General features: G+C 40.2%; 1 protein-coding gene across 1 annotated transcript in view; it reads left to right on the top strand.

Annotated features, from left to right (window-relative positions):
• BIRC6 (baculoviral IAP repeat containing 6) overlaps positions 1–23,001 on the top strand; it is a 349,123-nt gene that overhangs the window by 225,008 nt on the left and 101,114 nt on the right. Inside the window, 1 exon segment of the mRNA XM_050951314.1 lies at positions 216–384. Within this exon segment, the coding sequence (XP_050807271.1) occupies positions 216–384 (169 nt within the window).

Here is a 23,001-nt window from a genome sequence, read left to right as displayed (position 1 = left end):
TACCTTCTTAGCTTAGCAAAAATAGTAATAAACAATAATCTAGTAATTTCTGTATAGGATTCTATCTAAATCATCTTTGAGCTTGAAGGAGTAACTTCCAACATTTAATAGGCAAAATAACAAGCTAGTCATTAAGTAGATATGGACAATTTGAGTTATTTCCTCTAAAATCCATCAGATTTTGACTAAGCGTCTCAATATATTTTAATTTTCAGGTTCTTGCTAGTTACATAAATCCTGCAGGGAGCATATCAAATGGAGAGACCCAGACTAGCCATGAGGGTAGAGGACAAAACAGCAATGCTCTTCCATCAGTTCTGTTAGAGCTACTCAGTCAGTCTTGTCTCATTCCAGCAATGTCTTCATACCTCCGTAACGATTCAGGTAAAGTGCTGCTGTTTTTTTGTTTAAAGCATATTGCACTTCTTTCTCTGCAATGAGCCTGGTGGAAAAGCAGGGCTGCTATTGTCAAAATCAGGGTAAATGTAAAGATTCATTTGCAAGAGAATTTCATACTACTTGAACAAAATAGACAGTCCCTGCAAATTTCCATCAGGGTTATTTTTGACATTTAAAAAAAATGAAAAAGCGTATTTTTACTCCTTTATAATAGATTTATGTAAGTCTTATGAAATGGAATTTGTTTGCTGTGGCTGTTGATGTGATCTCTCTATTTTGTAGTTTTAAACTCTTGTAGTTTGAAATTATCCCTTTTTCAAACCTACTTTAAAAAAAATCTGTTTACAGATGCTATCACCTTGAAAAATCACATTTCTATCAGACAATTTTGTATTTTACTATTCTTCCAGAGCTAGTCTCAAGAATATTCATTATGGGTGCATATGTGCTCCTGGGAGTGGAAATGGTTCTGTTGCAGTGTTTGTTGGTCCATCCCTGCCCTCTGTGCCTCCTCATGCTGTGAACCAAGGGTATAAATGACAGTGTGGACTTTTGGTCTACGGTTGTTAATCTTTCTGTTCTAAGTGTGTGGTGTTAATGAAAAATTTATAGTTGATGTAATATTAGTGTGCATACACATGCCAGTTGTTGGCATTAACCAGGATTGCTGGTTAATGCCAACATATAGGCATTTTGTGAAAATGTGTGAGCCGACCATTACTTGTGAACTTTCTAAAAGTAGGAGTGGTTATTCAGCCATGAATGATTCTATACCTTTTCAAAAATTCTGGTTTAGTTCTCCTGAAGCTGCAATAGCTGGCTCCCTCTGTTAAGATGTCACAGATGTCATGGATTCCCACTGGAGCTTGAAAACAGCTTGCAGGGTGTCATGTTAATATTTCATTCCTTTTGGCATCAGACAAACCATTTGGGATAGGAGTTAACTTTTTACAAGTGTTTTTTCAAAACCATGCATATATAGAACAAGATAAAGGCTCTATAGCTGGCTCTCTGTAATTACTCTGTGGTAGGTGGGGAAATGTTATTTTGAGCTGAAGCGGTCCAAAAATGTCTTCAGGGAACCTCAATCAACCAAAATTTTGAACAATATGAGGAATGTTTCTCTGGATATTTCAGAGTGTTTGACACATCACTGTAGGATTATCTGATTTTCCCGAACATTCTGGTCAAGTGTTTACAAACTTGCAGCTCAAATTTAAGATAAACCAGAGTAGCTAATTTCAAACACTATGGCTAATGCAAGTCCTGTTATGGTGTTAATCTTGATAGTTAGAATTTTTTCTTATCTAAAATGATGCCAACTAATTTTATGTTCCATTGAAACAACTTACTTAGTTTTGCCTGAGAACAAGATGTTTCATTAATTGTAACTGTGGGCCATATTTTCATAAATGACTTATTTTAAAAAGTGGTTTATTCCTTCTGTAAATTAACTTCTGTAATATACAGCATATTAGCTTTTTTTCTGAATCTATTGATAAGTTATTTGAATAGACTTAAGTTTCAATATAATAATTCAGATCAAGATTTTCAAAAATAGGTGCCTAAAGTTAGGGTCCTAAATCCCTATATAGGTGTCTGCTTTTGGCACTCATTTTTGAAAAATCTTTATCTCAGTTCTTGCAGGGCTCTGTTGTCAAGGTTTCTTTCCTCACTCTGAGCTTATGGGTACAAATGTGGGGTCCTGCATGGACACTTCTACGCCTAATTACTAGCTTAGATCTGGTGTACACTGCCGCCATCCAGAATTCCAGTGTCTGGGGCGCTCTGTTCCCCCAGAACTTCGTCCCCTCACTGGGTTGCCTTGAGGGACTTCACCAATTCCCTGGTGAACACAGGTCCAAACCCCTTGGATCTTAAAACAAGGAGAAATTAACTATCCCCCCTCCTTTCCCCCACCAATCCCTGGTGAGTCCAGATCCAATCCCCTTGGATCTTAACACAAGGAAAAATCAATCAGGTTCTTAAAAAGAAAGCTTTTAATTAAAGAAAGAAAAAGTAAAAATTATCTCTATAAAATCAGGATGGAAAATGCTTTAAAGGGTAATCAGATTCCTGTAGACCAGAGGGCCACACCCTAGCCTTAGGTTCAAAGTTACAGCAAACAGAGGTAAAATCCTTCCAGCAAAAAGAAACATTTACAAGTTGAGAAAACAAAGATAAGACTAACACGCCTTGCCTGGCTAAGTACTTAGAAGTTTGAAGCATGAGAGACTGATTCAGAAAGATTTGGGGAGCCTGGATTGATGTCCCGTCCCTCTCAGTCCTGAGAGTGAACAGCAACAACACAAAAAGCACAAACAGAAGACTTCCCTCCACCAAGATTTGAAAGTATCTTGTCCCCCTATTGGTCCTCTGGTCAGGTGCCAGCCAGGTTTACTGAGCTTCTTAACTCTTTACAGATAAGAGAGACATTAACCCTTAACTATCTGTTTATGACATCTGTATCTCTGGAAACGAATTTTAAAATTTCCTGTGGCATAGAGCAAAGTTACTATCCCTGTGTCCAAATGTCAGTTTTGCTGAGTGGCACTTAGTACTGTTAGCAATTTAAAAAGAAGTTAAGAATCCTACTTGTAACAAACTTTTAACTGAAATTTTTATTCAGTGCAAGGTGTTACACTTTCCTTAGAATACCCAATAAAATACAGCACAGAACCAGTGAAATATGGCACAGCTTTTCTCTGAGAGAGACTGACAGCAGCAACCGATGAGCTGCTTCTCCTGCTGGGCAGTTGCTGGGGCTGAACAAGGTTGTCATTCAGGGAGGCCAAGCTCTGTGCAAGTCCTGCACCATATGAAGGGCAGAAGTTACTGGTTAGAGGTTCTGGATGAATGTGTCACAGCTCATACAGATAGGAAGGAATGAAGGAGATGTGGCTTTTGGAGATAGAGCAAGCATCCGTAGTTTGTTGACCAGGCCATACAGAAAGGCCTGTTTCTTCCCCCACCCCCTCCCATAACCCACCCCGTGAGGGAGTGGGAAGGCTCTGGTGGAAAATCTTAAAGAAGTTAAGTAGATGTTCTGTTGCTGGGTTATTGCCAATTGTGGATATTGGAAGGTTGGAAGGAGGGATGTATAAGAACAATATATTTCATGGCTGTGAATTTAAAAATTGTCAAGGAGTGGCTAAAGTAAGGGAGAGGTGGTTCTTTTTCACGGAAGGGTGCATAAATATAAATATATGACTAATACAAGTTGCTACCATATATTGAAAATTCACAGGGAACTTCTGTGTATCTAAATTCTCAACCCTTATTTTAATGTGTTTTGTACTAAATTTACAAAAAAATCTGTCATCATTATACTTAACAAGTAAGTCCAAATGAACACACTTGAATTTTTCCTCATGTATTTTAATATACCTTCTTTGCTTTCTTTTTTAGTTACATGTTCATTGGAGGCATTTTATAAGACAACTCTTTTATCTAAATTTTTTTAATTTTTGGGTTAGAGAAACAGCCGTGAAGGTCTGCACTCTCAAAATATCAACCAAGGTTTGCTTTTGAGATGTCAATAAAAAGAGGACCTGTATGAAATCCTTAAAGGAGAGAAGGAAATGTGCTGATAGGTACAGATCTGGGAAAATGAATACACCCAGAAAATATTGCCTTCTCTTCGAGCATTTTTGAGACAAAACATTAGCTAGCTTGAACTGAGTATGCAGTTATTTGGTATAAAGACAGATGATTATATTAATGGACAGCAATCATAAAAGTGATGTTGGAGTGCTCAGCTTTTCTAGGATAGGTAACGCGAAGAGACAGCTTAAAGAGAAACTAACAGCTTTGGATTATAAATTAGAAGGACTTTTCTAAGGTTTGTGGTTCTAAGTAATATTGAGTATGCAAATGAAGGTTGCATTTCCTTCCCAAACAGTGCCACAGAAGGAATTTAGATCTTTGTGGGCACTTCAGGAACCACTGATATAAGGTACCAGACACTCATAGATAGCACTGGATTTTCACACAGCTATTAATGTATAATTCATGGGGGGCGGGGAAACAGTTGTGTATTTTATGTTTATATCTTTTCCATCTTAGTTTTAAAAAAAAACTCTCAAAAATTACAGTTGTAAAGTTAGCACTCAGAAATTAAGAAATATTAGAATTAAGATTGCCTGTGCGAACTTGTGTATATGCATGATGATAGTCTTTAGTTATACAGTAACATAGTATTTTTTTCCTACAGAACCCCTGCCTTATTTAGTTTCTATATGGACAATGCTCAAGAAATGATGCAGCTGTTAAATATTTTTTTCCTCAAGTATATGGCTCCTTACCTCATTTACAGCACACATTCCACACCCTTCACTGAATATGGAACTTTTAATTTCCTCATGGGTTTTTCTGTGATGCTGATCTGAGCATCTTTGCAATGCCCCTGCTAGTTAGGGAGGGTTTTCACAGATGAAGAATTTACAGACCTTCACTAATTTTGTGTGCCTCAATGTTTGATTGGGTACCCAATTCAAAACACACAGAACCTGACTTTTTCAGAATATTTATTATTTTATAGTACTCTGTATACTCAAAGCACTGCATATTTCTTAACTAAGTGTCCTAAAAGCAAAGTGACTTTCTCAAGGTCACACAGTGAATCTGTGGCAAAGTCAGAATTCTCAGGTCCTCCTAACTCTCAATCCTGTACTCGTTCTTCAAGACTACACTACCTTACTGCCAGAGGTGCTGAGCATTCACTACTTCCATTGATTTTAGTTGCAAGTGTGAATGCTCAGCATCTCTGGAGATGAAGGCCAAGGGATCTCAAGTGTGCACACTCAGAATATGAGAAGCGCACAGTTAGTGGTAGTCTATGAAAATATGGATTTAGGTGACTTTGCCCATCACCACAGGAGCCAGGGATAGAACTCAGTTCTTCGTGGTATCAAACTGCTTTAACTATCTTTTTTTCTTCCTGCTTCATTTACTACACACCTACCAACTGTACAAAGCGAAGGTCCTACAAACAGCCTTATTTGCCATACAGCCTTGATCCATTTTCTGAATATCATCCATCCTGTCTACTGAATGAAGCTGGTGTCTTGTGGAAAAAAATTTGTGATCATGTAATTAGACACTGTCACAATGTGTTTGTGCACTGGGACGCAGAATAAAGATTTCATGGGAATCCTTAAATCTGGTATTTCCAAACTTGAGTGCTTGAATTTGCAGTATTAGCATGGTCAATGTTGTAACTTGTAAGTACTTCTCTAGGGTTTTTGAAAAGACAAATATTGTGCAATTCTTACACTCTCCCACCGCACACATCATCAGCAGGGCTTGAACCCCAAAGTCTCTTCAACACAAACACTAGCACTTGGCCTAAAAGGTGAATTGCCCTACTAGGGAGCGCAAGTAGACTATTATCCTTTGTAGACATGAGTGAGTAGAGGAGCATGCATAATACACTGAGTGTATTATGTATGTATAAGTACCCCATTGTACAGACCAGACAGTGGCGTACTCAACTGCACTGCCCCTCAGAAGTAATCTGACAAATCTAAATAGATGAGACTTGAGTCTGCCCTATTAGAGATCTTGGTTTTATTCCAAGCTTGTGTAACCTCTCAGTGGGGTAAGAGGCCTTATCCAATAAGGTTTGTAAAGGGCAAAAAATTATTAACACCAGTTAGTGTGACTAGAAGAAATGACTTGAATTCATGGTCTCCTGGCTTCTAATCCAAACTGAGAAATTAGGGCATTGCATACATAGTGCTAATAAAGTGTTCAGGGGTTTTCACATCCACCCAGGAATAAGCTGTATTGAGCAACACATTACCAGAAAATAGCAGTTTTCAGGAGCCCCATAACTTGCCCACAGCAGAAGGAATGGCCAAGGGATCAGCAAATGCTTACCTTTACCTCAGGACTTTCCCCCTGCTGCAAACCATGGTGAATCTAGAGATCTTTTTAATAAAGAGGGAAAAAATAATGGGAAGGTTTTTTTATAATGGAAAATATAGGAGTTGCTATTGCTCCCTCTACAATTAAGTATTATATAGGTTGCTGCTGCTGTTACAATGTTATGAGATAGAATAGTCTTTCAGTGTTTTGGGAATGACTGCAATTTTATGTCTTATTTGTAGACTCATCTTAAGTACAGTTAACTACAAGTACAGAACGTGTCTTGCCTGTAAAGTCTCTTTTTGGCAGAGCTTGTTAATAGGCACCTCTGTTTGTGAAATACCCTAATATTAAGTTGCATGTGGTATTGATTTAATGACAGCTCTTACAACTAGAAATTTATCTTAAGTTTTCCTGAAGTTTAAATATGTTCTGGCAGGTTCATTCTAGATTAAAGAAATCTATATAGTTCTAAAAAAATCTATATGGCAGAAGATCACGTGTTCCTGATAAAAGTGAAATTGATAAATAAGCAGACGAAGACCTCTTAAATGTCACTTAATCATTTAGAAACCTCACCTTGAAACAGGTCTTTGCAACCCAAGCTGATCACTGAGTCATGTCCTGCATCATTTTCTGGGGAGGAGCAAGGTGATCCAGATGTCCTTGAAATTGTAAATTGGACATTTTTCATTAATTTCCCTAATTGCTTTTTTCTCTTTAATACAGAGAAGGAAGAGTCTTTTGTGAACGGGGTGAAGGTATCCAGACATTATTCGTAAGGGTCAGAGTTACAATACTACTGAAACTATTACTCTGAGTGACTTTAATGTACAATTATATTTATATTCTTAGTGTAGAATTACCATAGCATTTACAGTTAATATCTTTTATAAAAAAATATTGAAGGAAACTCATCACTTCAGTGTGTGATGAGATTTTAATATACTTATGTCTTGTTCATGTCTGAATGAGAACATGATGCACGTTTACATTTGTATTATGCTATTTTCATTTGATAGGTTTTAAAAAAATTAAGAAAAAGTTAACAAAACATGTTTTCCTTAATGAGGACTTAGGTATATCTCATATTTGTAGTTTCAAGTGAAGTTTTTTTTACTGTTTCATAATTTTTACATATCTTTCATCCAGAAAGATCATTCCTAATCGTTTTTCAAATACAGGAATGACTTCATCTGCTGATGAAATGTAGCCATCTCTGCAATGAAACACAGTTCGTTTGTTACATCAGTAGTTCCCAGCAGTGGCTGGCAACTAGTTTGAGTCACCATCTAGTTCTTGTGTGAGTCATGATCTGGTTGAGTGTTTTATATTTTGTATTTAAATAGTAAAGGTATTTTATTTGATCCAATGGACCTCTGAGATGTATGAAGAAATAAATAGTACCAGCCAAGATTTTTAGGTAAGGGAAGGCAGAAAAGAGAGAAAAGTGATTATCATTTTTAGTCCAAGCAGCTCTCAGTCTATGTAGAAAAGGTGGGGTAAGGGAACAGAAGATAAAAAGGAAAGGAAAAGAAAATGGGCTGTCTTTTGTTACCTATTTATACAGTGCATAGCACAATGGGGCTGAGACAGGAGGGCTTTACCAAAAATTGCCACTGTTTAAAAATACTTCTAAAATTAAATTTAGCAGTACTGGTTTCTCTGTGAATTAGTTCTCATACACAACACAGCAAAGAGTCCTGTGGCACCTTATAGACTAACAGACATTTTGGAGCATGAGCTTTTGTGGGTGAATACCCACTTCGTCAGATGCAGCACGAAAAGCTCATGCTCCAAAACGTCTGTTAGTCTATAAGGTGCCACAGGACTCTTAGCCTGGATCTGTAAAACCAGCAAACACGGCTACCCCTCTGATACTATACACAACACAGTAGATCTCAGTCTGGAGAACTGTAGGCTGACTATACCGGTCTGAACCCAGAAGGTGAAGAGTTTGGATGCCTCTGTCTCTCTTTATAATAAAGGCTGGTAACTGCATCACAAGCTCCAATATTCTGTCTTTGTGTTTACTAGAACAAACTGACATGCTGGCTGCTGGGAAGGCTTGGGACCCTTCTGTTTTTTAGGCAGCTTTTCCTTTCTGCTTTCTTCCTTGCACTTTAGTTTCAGACCCACAGAACTCAGTGAGGGAGAAGTTTGTGGTCAGCACTGCTTCTGATGGCATGGCACTACTGTCTTCCTTGGCTTTCTACCTGAAGAAGAGACTCCTTATGAATGTCTTCTAACAAGAATTCCTTCTCCTCTTGGAGGAGACAGCGTCTTTCTTGTTCAGAGTCTTATTTCACAGCTGACAATGGGGGAAGTGTGAGGCCTGGTCCACACTACGCAGTTAAATAGATTTTAACAGCGTTAAATCAATTTAACGCTGTACCCGTCCACACTACAATGCACTTTAAATCGATTTAAAGGGCTCTTAAAATCGATTTCTGTACTCCTCCCCCAACTAGAGGAGTAACGCTAAAATTGATATTAGCATATCGATTTAGGGTTAGTGTGGCCGCAAATCGAAGTTATTGGCCTCCGGGCGGTATCCCACAGTGCACCAGTGGCCGCTCTGGACAGGTAATTGAACTCTAATGCACTGGCCAGGTATACAGGAAAAGCCCCGCGAACTTTTGAATTGCATTTCCTGTTTGGCCAGCGTGGAGCTCTCATCAGCACAGGTGACCATGCAGAGCTCATCAGCACAGGTAACAATGCAGTCTCCTGAGAATAGAAAAAGAGCACACGCATGGACCGCACGAGAGGTACTGGATCTGATCGCTATATGAGGAGAGGATTCAGTGCTATCAGAACTGCGTTCCAAAAGACGAAATGAAAAAACTTTTGAAAAAATTTCCAATACCATGAGAGAGAGAGGCCACACCAGGGACTCAGTGCAGTGCAGAGTGAAAGTGAAGGAGCTCAGACAAGCCTACCAGAAAACCAAAGCAACAAACACAGATCCAGATCAGGGCCAAAAACATGCCGCTTCTATGCTGAGCTGCATGCAATTTTAGGGGGCTGCACCACCACTACCCCCCCCCTTGTCCATGGATTCCGAGGATTGGATGAGGATTCAGCGGAGGGGGAAGAGGAAGAGGAGGAAGAGCTTGCAGAGAGCACACAGCACTTCATTCTCCCCAACAGCCAGGAGCTTTTTGTGACCCAGACGGAATTACCGTCCCTGCCCTCCCAAGCCACTAGCCCAGACAGTGAAGCCATGGAAGCGACCTCTGGTGAGTGTACATTTGTAAATATAAAACATAGTTTAAAAGCAAGCGTTTTTTAACGATTGATTTGCCATGAGTGTTTGGCATGCATTAGCAGGCATTAAAGTTACTGGAACAGTTTGTTAACATGTCTGGGGATGGAGCGGAAATCCTCCAGGGACATCTCCATGAAGCGCTCCTGGAGGTACTCCAAAAGCCTTTGCAGAAGGTTTCTGGGCAAGGCAGCCTTGTTCCGTCCACCATGGTAGGACACTTGACCACGCCATGCATGTAGCAAGTAATCTGGTATCATTGCATGACAAAGCCTAGCTGCGTATGGTCCCGGTGATTGCAGGCATTCAAGAAACGTCCGTTCTTTATCTCGCTGTGTTATCCTCAGGAGAGTGATATCGTTCATGGGAACCTGGTTGAAATTAAGGAATTTTATTAAGGGGACAGAGCTGGCCATTCCTACTGGGCTGCTTGCCTGTTGCTTAAAAGAAATCCTTCCTTGCAGGTAGCCAAGCAGGGGGAGGGGAGGGGGATTAATGGTGCTGAGCTTTTTAGCGTTTGGCCAGTAGGAATCTTCCCAGCTACCAGCCACGCTGTGGGGGGGGGGTGGGAGGAGAAAGGGGGGGTGGTTAGCAGTGATCTGCCATTATACCAGCCATGTGGTGGGGGGAGGGGTAAAGCAATTCCAGTGTTAGGGTTTGGCGTCTGCTGCAGCACAGGGAGAAGCTGTGCCTTACCATGACCGCATGCAAGCTGAATAGTGATGCCCGGACCTGCGTCTGTGTTGATCTGTTACACCACAGCCGCAGGCACTCAATACTAAAGAATCCAAATGTGACCTCATAGTGAAATCACATGTGCTATGTAAGGTGAATAGTGTTGTTCACTGTGAAAGAGTATAACCATTGTTCTGTGAAATATATCTTTTGTAATCCTTCTATCACTATTTTCCCCCACTCATGCTGCTGCAAATTTTTCAAGCCTCCCTACTCCATCCCGAAGGCTAGCTCAGATAAGGCAGAGGAAGAAGAGGACACGAGATGAAATGTTCACAGAAATCATGGCAATAACCCGCAATGAAAGAGCTCATCTGGGGGAGTGGAAGGACGTGGTAGCAAAGTACAGGAAAGATGCCAGTGAACGTGAGGATAGGAGGGACCAACATGAGGATAGGAGGGACCAACATGAGGATAGGAGGGACGAACGTGAGGATAGGAGAGACGCTCGAGATGAGAGGTGACGGCAGGAAGATCAGCGGTGGCGGGATGCAACGCTGGAGCTGCTGCGTGATCAAACTGACATCCTCCGACATCTGGTGGATCTTCAAGAAGAGCAGCGGGGTCACAGAGTGCCGCTCCAGCCCATGTTTAACCACCCTCAGTACTCACCATGTTCCATGTCTTCCGCACCCAGATGTGTAAGAACGCGTGGAGGAAGGCTTTCTGCACCCGCCCACTCCACCCCCATGGACAGTCCAACCAAAAGGCTGTCATTACATTGAAATGTCCTTAATGGCCTTTTTCTTCCCTCCTATCCTCCTCCCAAACCACACGTGAGATACCTTGTTAATTCTCTGCCTCTTTTTATAATTACATGCTTCTTAAACGATAGTAACTTTATTTCCATAAGCAAGCTGTAATCAAAGGGGGAGGGTGGGTTGCTTACGGGAGGAATCAATGAAGGGGGAGGTTCATGAATGGGAAACAAACACAACAGTCACACCGTACCCTGACCTGTGATGAAACTCGTTTTCAAGGCTTCTCTGATGCGCACCGCTTCCTGGTGAGTTCTTCTAATCGCTCTGGTGTCTGACTGTGCGTAATCAGCGGCCAGGTGATTTGCCTCAGCCTCCCACCCTACCATAAAGGTCTCCCCCTTACTTTCACAGAGATTGTGGAGCACACAGCAAGCAGCAATAACGAAGGGGACATTGGTTTGGCTGAGGTCTGAGCGAGTCAGTAACATTCTCCAGCGGGCTTTTAAACGGCCAAATGCACATTCTACCACCATTCTGCACTTGCTCAGCCTGTAGTTGAACAGCTCCTGACCACTGTCCAGGCTGCCTGTGTATGGCTTCATGAGCCATGGCATCAAGGGGTAGGCTGGGTCCCCCAGGATAACTACAGGCATTTCAACATCCCCAACTGTTATTTTCTGATCTGGGAAGTAAGTCCCTTGCTGCAGCCGTTTAAACAGAGCAGTGCTTCTGATGACGCGAGCATCATGAACCCTTCCTGGCCATCCCACGTGGATGTTGGTGAAACGTCCCTTGTGATCCACCATTGCTTGCAGCACCATTGAAAAGTAACCCTTGCGGTTTATGTACTGGGTGCCCTGGTGCTCCGGTGCCAAGATAGGGATATGGGTTCCATCTATTGCCCCCCCCCCACAGTTAGGGAATCCCGTTGCAGCAAAGCCATCCACTATGACCTGCACGTTTCCCAGAGTCACAACCTTTCGTAGCAGCAGCTTAATGATTGCTTTGGCTACTTGCAACACAGCAGCCCCCACAGTAGATTTTCCCACTCCAAATTGATTCCCGACTGACCGGTAGCTGTCTGGCATTGCAAGCTTCCAGAGGGCTATTGCTACTCGCTTCTCCACTGTGAGGACTGTTCTCATCCTGGTATTTTGGCGTTTCAGGGCAGGGGAAAGCAAGTCACAAAATTCAAAGAAAGTGCTCTTGCGCATGTGAAAGTTCCGCAGCCACTTGGAATCTTCCCACACCCGCAAAACTATGCGGTCCCACCAGTCTGTGCTTGTTTCCCGGGCCCAAAATCGGCATTCAATGGGTAGAATCTCCCCCATTACCAGCAGGAGCTCCAAAGCGCAGAGGCCCGCTGTTAGCGAGAAATCAGTGTCCATGTCCTCATCACTTTCGTCGCCGCGCTGCCGTAGCTGCCTCCTCCTCTCCTGCGTTTGCAGTTCATGGTTCACCATAGACAGCACGAGAATGCGTGAGGTGTTTACAACGTCCACGATCGCACTACTGAGCTGAGCAGGGTCCATGCTTGCTGTGCTATGGCGTTTGCTCAGTTCACCCACTAAAAAAGGCGCGAAATGGCTGTCTGCTGCTTTCAGGAAGGGAGGGGTGAGGCTGTACCCAGAACCACCTGTGACAATGATTTTTGCCCCATCAGGCACTGGGGTAGTAACCCAGAATTCCAAGGGTCAGGGAAGACTGAGGGAACTATGGGATAGTTACGGGATAGCTACCCACAGCGCAACGCTCCAGAAATCGATGGTAGCCTAGGACCATGGACGCACGCTGCCAAATTAATGTGCCTAGTGTGGACACACAAAATCAACTTTATAATATCTGTTTTATAAAACCGGTTTAAGTTAATTCGAAATTATGCTGTAGTGTAGACATACCCTGAGAGTGTTGATGATCTGAACATAGAAGCTAATTAACATTAAAAATATCAAAACCTGCCCTAAGTTCCTGTGTGACAGTTGGTCTTCACACTTGATTTTAGATATCTGTACACAAATTCAAGGCATTTGGGGAATAAACAGGAAGAACTGGAAGTAGTAGTACATAAGCTAAATTATTATTTAATTGGCATCACAGATTTGGTGGATTGAGTCTCATGACTGGAATATTTGTATAGCAGGGGATATCTTGTTCAGGGAAAAATGGAGGCGGGATTGCATTCTACATAAAGGATATATACACTTATTCTGAGGTCCAGAAGGAAGTGGGAGGCAGACCAGTTAAGAGTTTCTGAGAGAAAAGGGTTAAAAAATAGGAATGATGTTGTGCTGGGAGTCTATTACAGACCACCAAATCAGGAAGAAATAGAAAATGAGGCATTTCTAAATCAAATTACAAAAATATCCAAAAAATAGGACCTGGTAGTAATGGGGGACGTTGACTACCCAGACATTTGTTGGGAAAGTTTTATACAGCAAAACATACATTCTAAGAACGTAGTGGAGACTTTATCAGGGATAATTTTTTGTTCCAGAAAGTGGAGGAAGTAACCAGGGAGACAGCTATTTTAGACTTGATTCTGACCAGCAGGGAGGAATAGGTAGTAAATGTGAAGGTGGAGGGCAATTTGGGTGAAAATTATGGATTTCATGAGTCTAAGGAAAGGAAGGAATAAGAACAGAAGAATAAGGATAATGGACTTCAAAAAAGAAGACTTTTTAACAAATTCAGAGAACTAGTAGGTAAGGTTGTATCAGAAGAAAATCTAAGGGAAAATGGAGTTCAGGAAAGCTGGCAGTTCTTAAGGAAACAATATTAAAGGCACAACTGCAAACTGTTCCAATGCAAAGGAAAGATAGGAAGAATAGTCAGAAGCCAATATGGCTCCATCAATAGCTCTATAATAACATGAAAATCGAATAGGAATCCTCCAAAAAATGGAAACATGGTCACATGCTAAGGACGAGTACAAAAGAACAGCACAAAATCAGAAAAGCTAAGGGACAAAATTATAAAAGCTAAGGCACAAAATGAGTTACACCTGACAAGGGACATAAAAAGCAAGAAGAAGAGGTTCTTTAAATACATTAGGATGAAGAGAGATGAAAGAAAGTGTAGTTCCTATACTTGGTGGGGAAGGAGAACTAACTGATGACATCAAGAAAGCTGAGGGGTTAGTGTCTTGTTTTGCTTCAGTCTTCATTAAAAAGATTAGTGATGACTCAACACAATTAATATTGACAACTGGGGGAAGGAATGCAATCAGAAATAGGGAAGAAACAGGTTAAAGATTATTTAGGTAAGTTAGATGTATTCAAGTCAACAGGGTCTTGTAAAATTCATCCTAGGGTATTTAAGGTATCAGTTGTAAGCATCTGGAGGATGATAGGGTTATAAGGAATAGCCAGCATGGATTTGTCAAGAACAAATCTTGCCAAAGAAATTTAATTTCCTTCTTTGATAGGATTATTGACTGAGTGGATGGGGGAAGCAGTAAACCAGATATGTTGGTTTTTAGTGCGGCTTTTGACACAGTCTCAACATGACATTCTCATAAGCAAACTAGGCAATGTGGTGTAGATGAAAGTACTTTAAGGTGGGTGCACAACTGGTTGAAAGATCATACTCAAAAAGGTAGTTAATGGTTTTCTGTCAAATTGGGAAAGCATATATAGTAGGGCCCTCAGTCAGTCCTGCGTCCTGGGTCTACTAGTCAATATTTTCATTAATGACTAGGATAATGGAGTAGAGAATATGCTTATGAAATTTGCAGATGACACCAAGGTTGGAGGCATTGTGAGCACTTTAAAGAACAGGTTTTTAAAATACAAAATGACTTTGACAAATTGGAGAATTTCTCTAAATTAAATAAAGATAAATGCAAAGTACTTCAGTTAGGAAGGAAGATCAAATTCACAACTATATAGGTGGTACTGCTGAAAAGGATCTTGAGGTTATAGTGGACCACAAACTAAATATGCATCAGTGTGATGCAGCTGCAAAAAAGCTAATCATCTTGGGTGTATTAACAGGAGCGCTATATGTCAGACATCGGAGGTACTTGTCTCACTCTGCTGTGCACTATTGAGGTCCTAGCTGCAGTACTGTGTCCAATTCTGGGCACCACAATTTAGGAAGGATTGTGGACAAATTGGAAAGAGTCCAGTGGAGATCAACAAAAATAAAAAGTCTGGAAAATCTGAACTATAAGGAAAAGTTGAAGAAACTTGGTATGTTTAGACTTGAGAAAAGAAGACTCAGGTGCGACCTGATAAGTCTTCCAACATGTTAACTATAAGAGTAGTTAAGTTCTGAAATAGGCTTCCAAGGGAGGTTGTGGAGTCCCCATCACTGGAAGCTTTTAAAAAAAAAAAATTAAAAAATGGGACAAACACCTTTCAGGGCTGGTCTCGGATTACTTGGTCCTGCCATAGCGCAAGAGGCTGGACTTGACTTCTCAAGATCTCTTCCTGCCTTACATTTCTCTTATTCTGTGCTTCATAGAGTGAGACTGCCATTTTGAATGCTCTTTCGAATTTCATCAAATAGTCTAGCATCACATCTGCAGATTCATTAAATAGTTGTGAAGTTTCATCCTACTAAGTCTTCCATTGCAAACTGCTGAAAGCTTAATTTAGTTTTGAAGGAGATAATGGAGCAGCCTTCTAAATGTATTGCTACCCACATCCCTTTTTTCCTCATTGTTTAAAGTTGCCTGTCCAACTGAAGTCTGTCTTCTACTACAGGATTCGTGAGTTAAATGGCCCTGACTCCACCTTACTCCCCAAGACAAAATAGTACTTGGAACACAGCAGAAAATCCTACCCTATCATTTCACTTAGGACATTACTTTTGTATCCTCAAGAGATTGGATGCATCCCTGTTTGCATCCATCCAGTTCTGCTTAGACAGGACCTACTACTTCAAGAAATCTGATGCCTTGTTATTTTCTTATATTGGCAAGAACAGAGGAATGAAAGTTTCAGAGACAGCTGTCTGTTGATGGGTCCAACCTTCTAAGTGTAAACAAAGGCTGGAAAAAAACCTCAAGTCTGAGTATATTCACAATATATCTATCCATACTTGGGCAGAAAGAGTGTGTTTTGTGAAGAGCTCTACAGAGCACTCACCTGGAAATCTCTACATCTTTAGCAAGAAACTACAATGTTGAAGTTTTATCCTCATCTGAGGAGGTCTGCACAGGGATAAAAGCCCCTACCTGGCCCAGGTCAGCTGACTCAGGCTGCGGGGCTAAAAATTGCTATGTATACGTTCAGGCTCACGGGATCCCAGGGTCAGGCTGCGGTCTTGGCCTGAATGTCTACACAGCAGTTTTTTAGCCCTGGAGCCTGAGCCCCAGATGTCTAAGTCAGCTGACCTGGATGACTTGTGGGGTTTTTATCCTGGAGTAGATGTACCCTGAGTCTCCTTTTTTGGTCTTTAGGCCTTATAAGCTGCTGTTCCCTCTTGATCTTCTAGTCTGCTATTCCTCCATTATGTCTGGTTGATTTGCTTGCTAATTTCCAATAGTTCCCCAGGTTTGTGGCTATGTTATGAGTATAGATGTTTTTCTTAAATGTGGCTTCTAATAAGAGGAAATTTCCCCTCCCCCTTCCAGAGTCTGAATTTTTTTTGTTTACCCACCCGTATATATAATTCATTGGTGCTGGAACTAGGAGTGCTGGGGGTGGGTAGGGGGTGCTGCTGTACCTCGTGGCTTGAAGTATTAATAACAAACACCAAACACATGGTTTCCATCATCAATACCCCTAGTATAAAAATTGTTCCAGCACCCCTGCATATATTTGATAATTCCCAGTGCTTACACAAACTCCAGTAGATTCTTTAGAGTTTATCTGTCTCCAAAACTCTTTGCCTAGTGAACTGCCTCTGTGGTCTCAGATGAGTGTGTTGAATACGATAGTTCTCTGGTGTAGTTGATAAATTTTGTTTTAAGAAAGTCTAATCTTAATTCAAAGACTGGAGTCACTGTCCTACAGTGATAGTATCTTTATAATTTAGGGCAGCCAGTGAAAAAACATTGTGTAAACTGAAACTGCAGTGGGAACTAAGAGAGAATGTAATTACCTAAATGAAGAATTTAACAGGACCACCAGCATTAACATCCTCACTCATGTAAACAGTGCCATGGGATCTTTACCATAGTTGATCATAGCCTTGGGAAAGCAGACTTATTTGAAATGTAAAAACAGCACAGTGCATCGGTGTTTTATTGGTGCACTGGTTCAATAATATTTCAAAGGATAGATTGCTGTCTACTGAATCAAAACACCGTCCTGCTACCCCCTGCATTTTACTTTGCATTGTGCAAACACTAAAATATATCTAAACTATTTCCTTAAGGCAGAGAATGCTTAACAAAATTACCACTTTAATCTTTGATATGAGTATTAGTAATTTCTCCCCAAACTTCACCCAAAGGATAACTTTATAAATAGTTAATCAGCGCTATAATATGTATATACACATACAGTATATAAATAATATAAACATTCAGAAAAATCCCAGTCTTTGCTACAGTTTCTTAAATCAACATGAATAGGTTGATGATATTCTTCACATACACATACTTTGGTAAAAAATAACTGGAATCCACAGTCTATTACTTCCTATATCTATGGTGATGTCATAAGATGAAATATTTTCTGTACCATATGGATGACACCTAAATCTTTTATCTACCTCTGTTATATCGACTCCCAGTGCAGTCTCATTTCTGATTACTTTTTTGACATCTCTTTATAGATGACCCACTATCAAGCTCAAAATAGTAAAAACCAGAATTTAACATCTTCCACCCCCAATCCTTCTCAAATAAATACCATATAATATCATATGATTTAATATGCTGGAGAAAAGATGCAGAAGCCTTTGCATAATTCACTGTGGATACTGTGGAGTCCTTACTTTATTTGCTGAACATATTTTATTTCTAAATGGTTTTTGTCGGCTCCATTTCTCGCTCACCATAGAGTATAGTACACAGTAGTAGATTATCTAAAAGCAGTAGATTATCAATTTACAGATAGCCTTGATTAAGGAATGGGCTGTAGCAAAACTGTGCCAGAACAGCCCGGGAAAGAAATTTGTGCTTGTCACTATCAGAGGCACAATTATTTCCTTGTCTTCCTTTCTCCTGGAGGGTAGTAATTTTCAGGGGTGTAATTAACAATACTAGGTGACTAGTTTTTATATAAAACAGAAGTGAGATATTAAAGTTAATTGTGCTGTGTCCCTTGTAGCTTTCACATTTCCTGTCTTGAATGCTTAACCTTATAACTTTAATGTTCTCAAGGTAGTTTTCTTTATGGAATAGGAAAATGTGTGTATGTGTATTTTTATATACATTTGAATTTAGATTTAGAACCTGTCCTTCAAAGATTCTCACACATGCGTACCTTTAAATGTGTGCAAGTTCTATAGATTTCAGTGGGACTGGTCACATACTTTAAAGTAAGCATATGTATAGTACTGGGCCTAAATCATAAACAATACAATAAAATATATGTGGTATAAAAAGTTGAAGATCTCTGTGGGATCTGGGCCTTAGATAGTAAACTCCTCAGGGCAAGGATTAAGTCTTTCCATGTACAACACACAGTGCACACTGGAACTCAGCGATAACCCATTCAATTTGATCTTGAGGCTTTAGAGCAAAACAGTTTAGAAATTGTTTAGAATCCAGGTAGTAAAAAATGTTCAATGAATTTTTAATTTTGTTCTTTACCCTTGTGTGATAATACTTTTTATTTTATTTTAAACTATGCATCAGTATGAAAATGTGATTTTGTTCATGTCATTTCGAGAACGTGTGTGACACTGCGGAGGAAAACATCTAGTAATGTGTATTGCTATCATTCTTCTAATAAATCTTAAAAGAAAATACTAAAGAAGATAACAAAAGTTGCAGATTTTAGTCAATAGTTAAAATTTTATTATTTGACAGTACTTTTGGTATAACCGTGCTTTTTTCCCCCACACTCATTATACATTGTTATAAATCTTAGCATACAAGGGTGCTTTAAAAATAAAAACCCTGCCTGAATTTTTGTTTTCTGGTCTTACCTATACAGAGGTGTATCATCACAAATCTATAGAAAGTATGGGATTGAAATAAATAAAATATGTGTAATCTACATTCTTCATGAAGACTTCTGTGATGCAATTGTCTTCTGGATTTTAATTTATTTACACTGATTGTGTCCTGAATGTTCATTGGTAGTAAAACAATACTGTCTGTATTTCCAGTGTTTGAGCTTCATCCTTCATGAATGAGAAGTTGAATATTATCAGTCTGCATTTACATAATTTAGTACTCCTAACTGGGCTTACTGATGCATTTCACAGTCATTGATGCAGTACCCTTAGCCAGATATTTTGCTCTGGAATGTGTTTGATAATCTTTTGAGGCAGTGTTTCCTATTGCTTTGCATTTAGAAATTATTCTTGCCATCTCAGGTCTTTGCACTGTATACTGTAAAATTGATGCTGAAAAATGTCATCAAAGTGTAGTGTAGACATAAACAAAAACAATCACAAAGAGATTGAGCAGTGTTCCAATTATCCCCAGCATGGCTAAAATAGATTCTTCTTTTTCTTCATTCTCCTCTTGCTTTTTCACATCTTCTAGGGTTGTGACGGCAGAGGTCCCCATTTTTTCTGCAGTTCTCTTCACCGATATTCTGACAGCTAGCTAGGAAAAGGAAAAAATGATAAATCTAGGCCTTTTGAACTGATAGTTTTGACATTTGCAAAAAAAAAATTGTGCACTACAGCTGTATACTAAAGATCTTTTGATTTCTTAATGCTCTATTTGTTATATCTGGCTCAGTTTTTGTTTTCTTTGTGTGGTTATATTCATATTTTAAGTAGTTGTTTTGTAGCTGTGGAATTAGGCATGATGTAAAATGGTTCTGGTTTGTTGTTGCAAACCAATTTAATGTTTTGTCATAAAAGCTGTTTTTAATTTGGCCGCAGCCTGTTTACCTTATTCCTTGTAAAATAAAAATTGGACACAAGCAAGTGATGGTCATATAATTGAAAATGACTGTAATAGCATTTGTGATTTCTTAGCTATTGTTGAACATTGAATGTCATGGTACAACAGCAACTGAAAATACTGTAATTTGTTTAGTGATTTGTAGTGTAGAAATGTAATAATACAATTCTGCAGTCTTTATAGCTATGCGTACAACTAGCAGTTGCAGGTAAGGCATTTTTTTAATCTGCCAGCTTTTGGCCATTGGGCAGCAGTAAATATTTAACAAAAAATGCAGATCTGTCAGTCTTCAGAGATGATCTTATTGTACTGCGCCCAGAGACAATAATATTTTACATTATCAAAAATAAGAATTTGAGGATTTCTTTATATAATATATAATCTTTCCATTTTTTGCTGCAAAAACAAGGTTGACCGGTAAACCCCGCTGTGTAGTTCTGCTTATGTTCTTAATGTGTGTGTGTGCACACATACCTTCTTCAAGCATTTTTCTGAAATATTCTTTCCTTTTGGGATTAGGTACCTGGATGCTGTTTATCTACTATGGTTTAGCTTTCCTGATGAGGAATTTCTGCTCTTAGTAAAATGTGGATTTAATCTTTCTAGTAGTCCAAATGACCCTTATTTACTTACTTAAGATTCAGAATAACATTTTGGAGTATAATTACATTTACCTCTGAAGGTGTTTTCATTCGTTAAAGGTAAACACATTGCTGCTGAGAATCAAATTAAATGAAATTCTCAGCCCATAACATAACGTTGCTTAGATAATGGTAAAAAAAGAAAATATTCCTTACCCTACATTGCATCAGGAATAAAATATCATCAGACATGCTTCTTAGTCCTCGATTCAGTGGCAAACCAACCTTTTATCTTCATGCAGGGATGCTCTTTTCATTTAAAGAGAGAGAGAGAGATCCTGTACGAACACGAACAGTTTTTTGACAAAGAAGTTAAGCTGTGGAAGTGATAGTGTTACAAAATCTTCCAAAAATACGGACTGGCTTTATCTTTTTGTAATCCATTGAAGCTAAACATAGTTTCAAACAAACAAAACCCCTTTCAGTATTGACACAAACTGTACATTACTACCTTTTTTAATATGAGTTTTTCCTTAGATGGCATATTTTGTTCACAGGCAAGTAATACGTGCCATTTAGGTTTGTTTAAAAAAAAAATTAGAAAAGCTCCTGTTTTTGTTCAGGTGTATGTAGTTTTCTTGACTTTCCCTTCAAAAAATGAGCCTTTAATCTGCTCTGCTTCTTGTTAGCCCTCTGAAGATGCTTTTTCACCTTGACATGCTAGAACTCCAAATTCAGTAATTGAATACACAGTTTACACTATGTAATTTTAGTCCAGACTTCGAAAAAGGATGAAAAAAATCTTCTATTGGCAGTAGTGTTCAAAGTGTCTCTCACCTGCACTCAAAGCCTCTGAAAACAATTCCGAGATATTCTTCAGAACGTTGCATAACTTAGCAGCCAGTAAAATCTGAGAAGTGGAAAGAGACTGGCTTTGGTTGCATACCGTAGTGAGCTGTGACGTTGATTAAACATGCACTTGGCACTTGCTGAATAAAGAAGGAACTACAAACCACCCTTGCAGACAGTGAGTTGCATAACAATGTGATGGCTCTGCTGTTTCATTGTCAGGCCAGGCACATTTTAATCCTGTAACAGTGAAAGTGTGCTGCTGTATAGAGGGGAGCAGAATTAACTGTACTTCAGGGTTTTCTGATGAAGCGCTGCACGCCATAGTGACATTAAGGCATTCTAGCTGAAACAGTGTTTCTGCCTTTTGTGTTTTCATGGTTTGTTAGACAGGCTATTGTTTCAAACAGGAGGAATTACTATTTTTAGTGCTCTCCCTTTTTTATTCCCCACCCAAAGAATGCAGTCACAACTTGTATATCATCAAGACTGTTTAGTGGACAAACGTTCCTGTTCTACTTTTGTGGGCAGCAATATTTAGAATCCCTGTGTATGAATTAGACATGTATTAATACGACTGGGAATTTTTTAGCTTGGAAAAGAGATAACTAAGGGGGATATGATAGAGGTCTTTAAAATCATGACTGTTGTAGAGAAAATAAATAAGGAAGTGTTATTTAAGAGCTAGGGATCATCAAATGAAATTAACAGGCAGCAGGTTTAAAACAAACAAAAGGAAGTATTCATTCACACAATGCACAGTCAACCTGTGGAACTCTTTGGCAGAGGATGTTGTAAAGGCCAAGACTATAACACGGTTCAAAAAAGAACTAGATAAATTCATAGAGGATAGGTCCATCAATGGCTATTAGCCAGGATGGGCAGGGCTGGTGTCCGTACTCCTCCCAGTCCAGGGACAGCGGCAGGTCATATGTCAGCCTAGCCTCCCTTCGTAGTCGTCCATCAGTGGGCCAGGCCGAACAGCCTGCTCCGCCACTGCTACAGCAAGTGCAGTGGCACCGGGCACCATGGCCCCCAGCACAGCCCCTGGTGGGGGCTCGCTTGGTAGCAGAGCCTCAGAAGGACCATTGGTCTCCCTCTCCAGACCTCCAAGGAAGGAGTCAGTGGGACATATATCATCGGCACCGTGCCCAGAGACCAACCAGGTGGTGGACTCTCCGATGCCGGTGGGGGGACAAAGTACTGCGCTGTGGTCTCTCCACCCAGAGGTGATGCACAGACTTTTCCAAGTGTGGGGAACTCCCCAGGTAGACGTGTTCGCGACTTGGCAGAACCATTGCTGTCCCCAGTTCTGCTTCGGGATGGGGGCTGGAAGGAGGCACCATCTCCGATGCCTATCTTCTGTCCTGGTCAAGCCAGTTTCTCTATGCCTTTCCCCCATTCCTGCTGATCAGCAAGGTCCTGGAAAAGATAAAGACAGACAAGGCCAGGGCCCTTCTCATTGCCCTGGCCTGGTTCAGGCAGCATTGATATGGGACCCTCACAGGCCTAGCAGTTGCACCGCCGTGGCTGTTGCCATCCCACCAGGGCCACCTCTTCCACCTCAACCTAGTGGCACTCCACCTCATGGCGTGGCTGCTCAATGATTAGGTAGGGAGG

Source organism: Gopherus flavomarginatus, chromosome 4 (assembly GCF_025201925.1).
Source record: "Gopherus flavomarginatus isolate rGopFla2 chromosome 4, rGopFla2.mat.asm, whole genome shotgun sequence".
Classification (NCBI taxonomy): Eukaryota; Metazoa; Chordata; order Testudines; family Testudinidae; genus Gopherus; species Gopherus flavomarginatus.
This window is presented reverse-complemented; position numbering and strand designations above follow the sequence as displayed.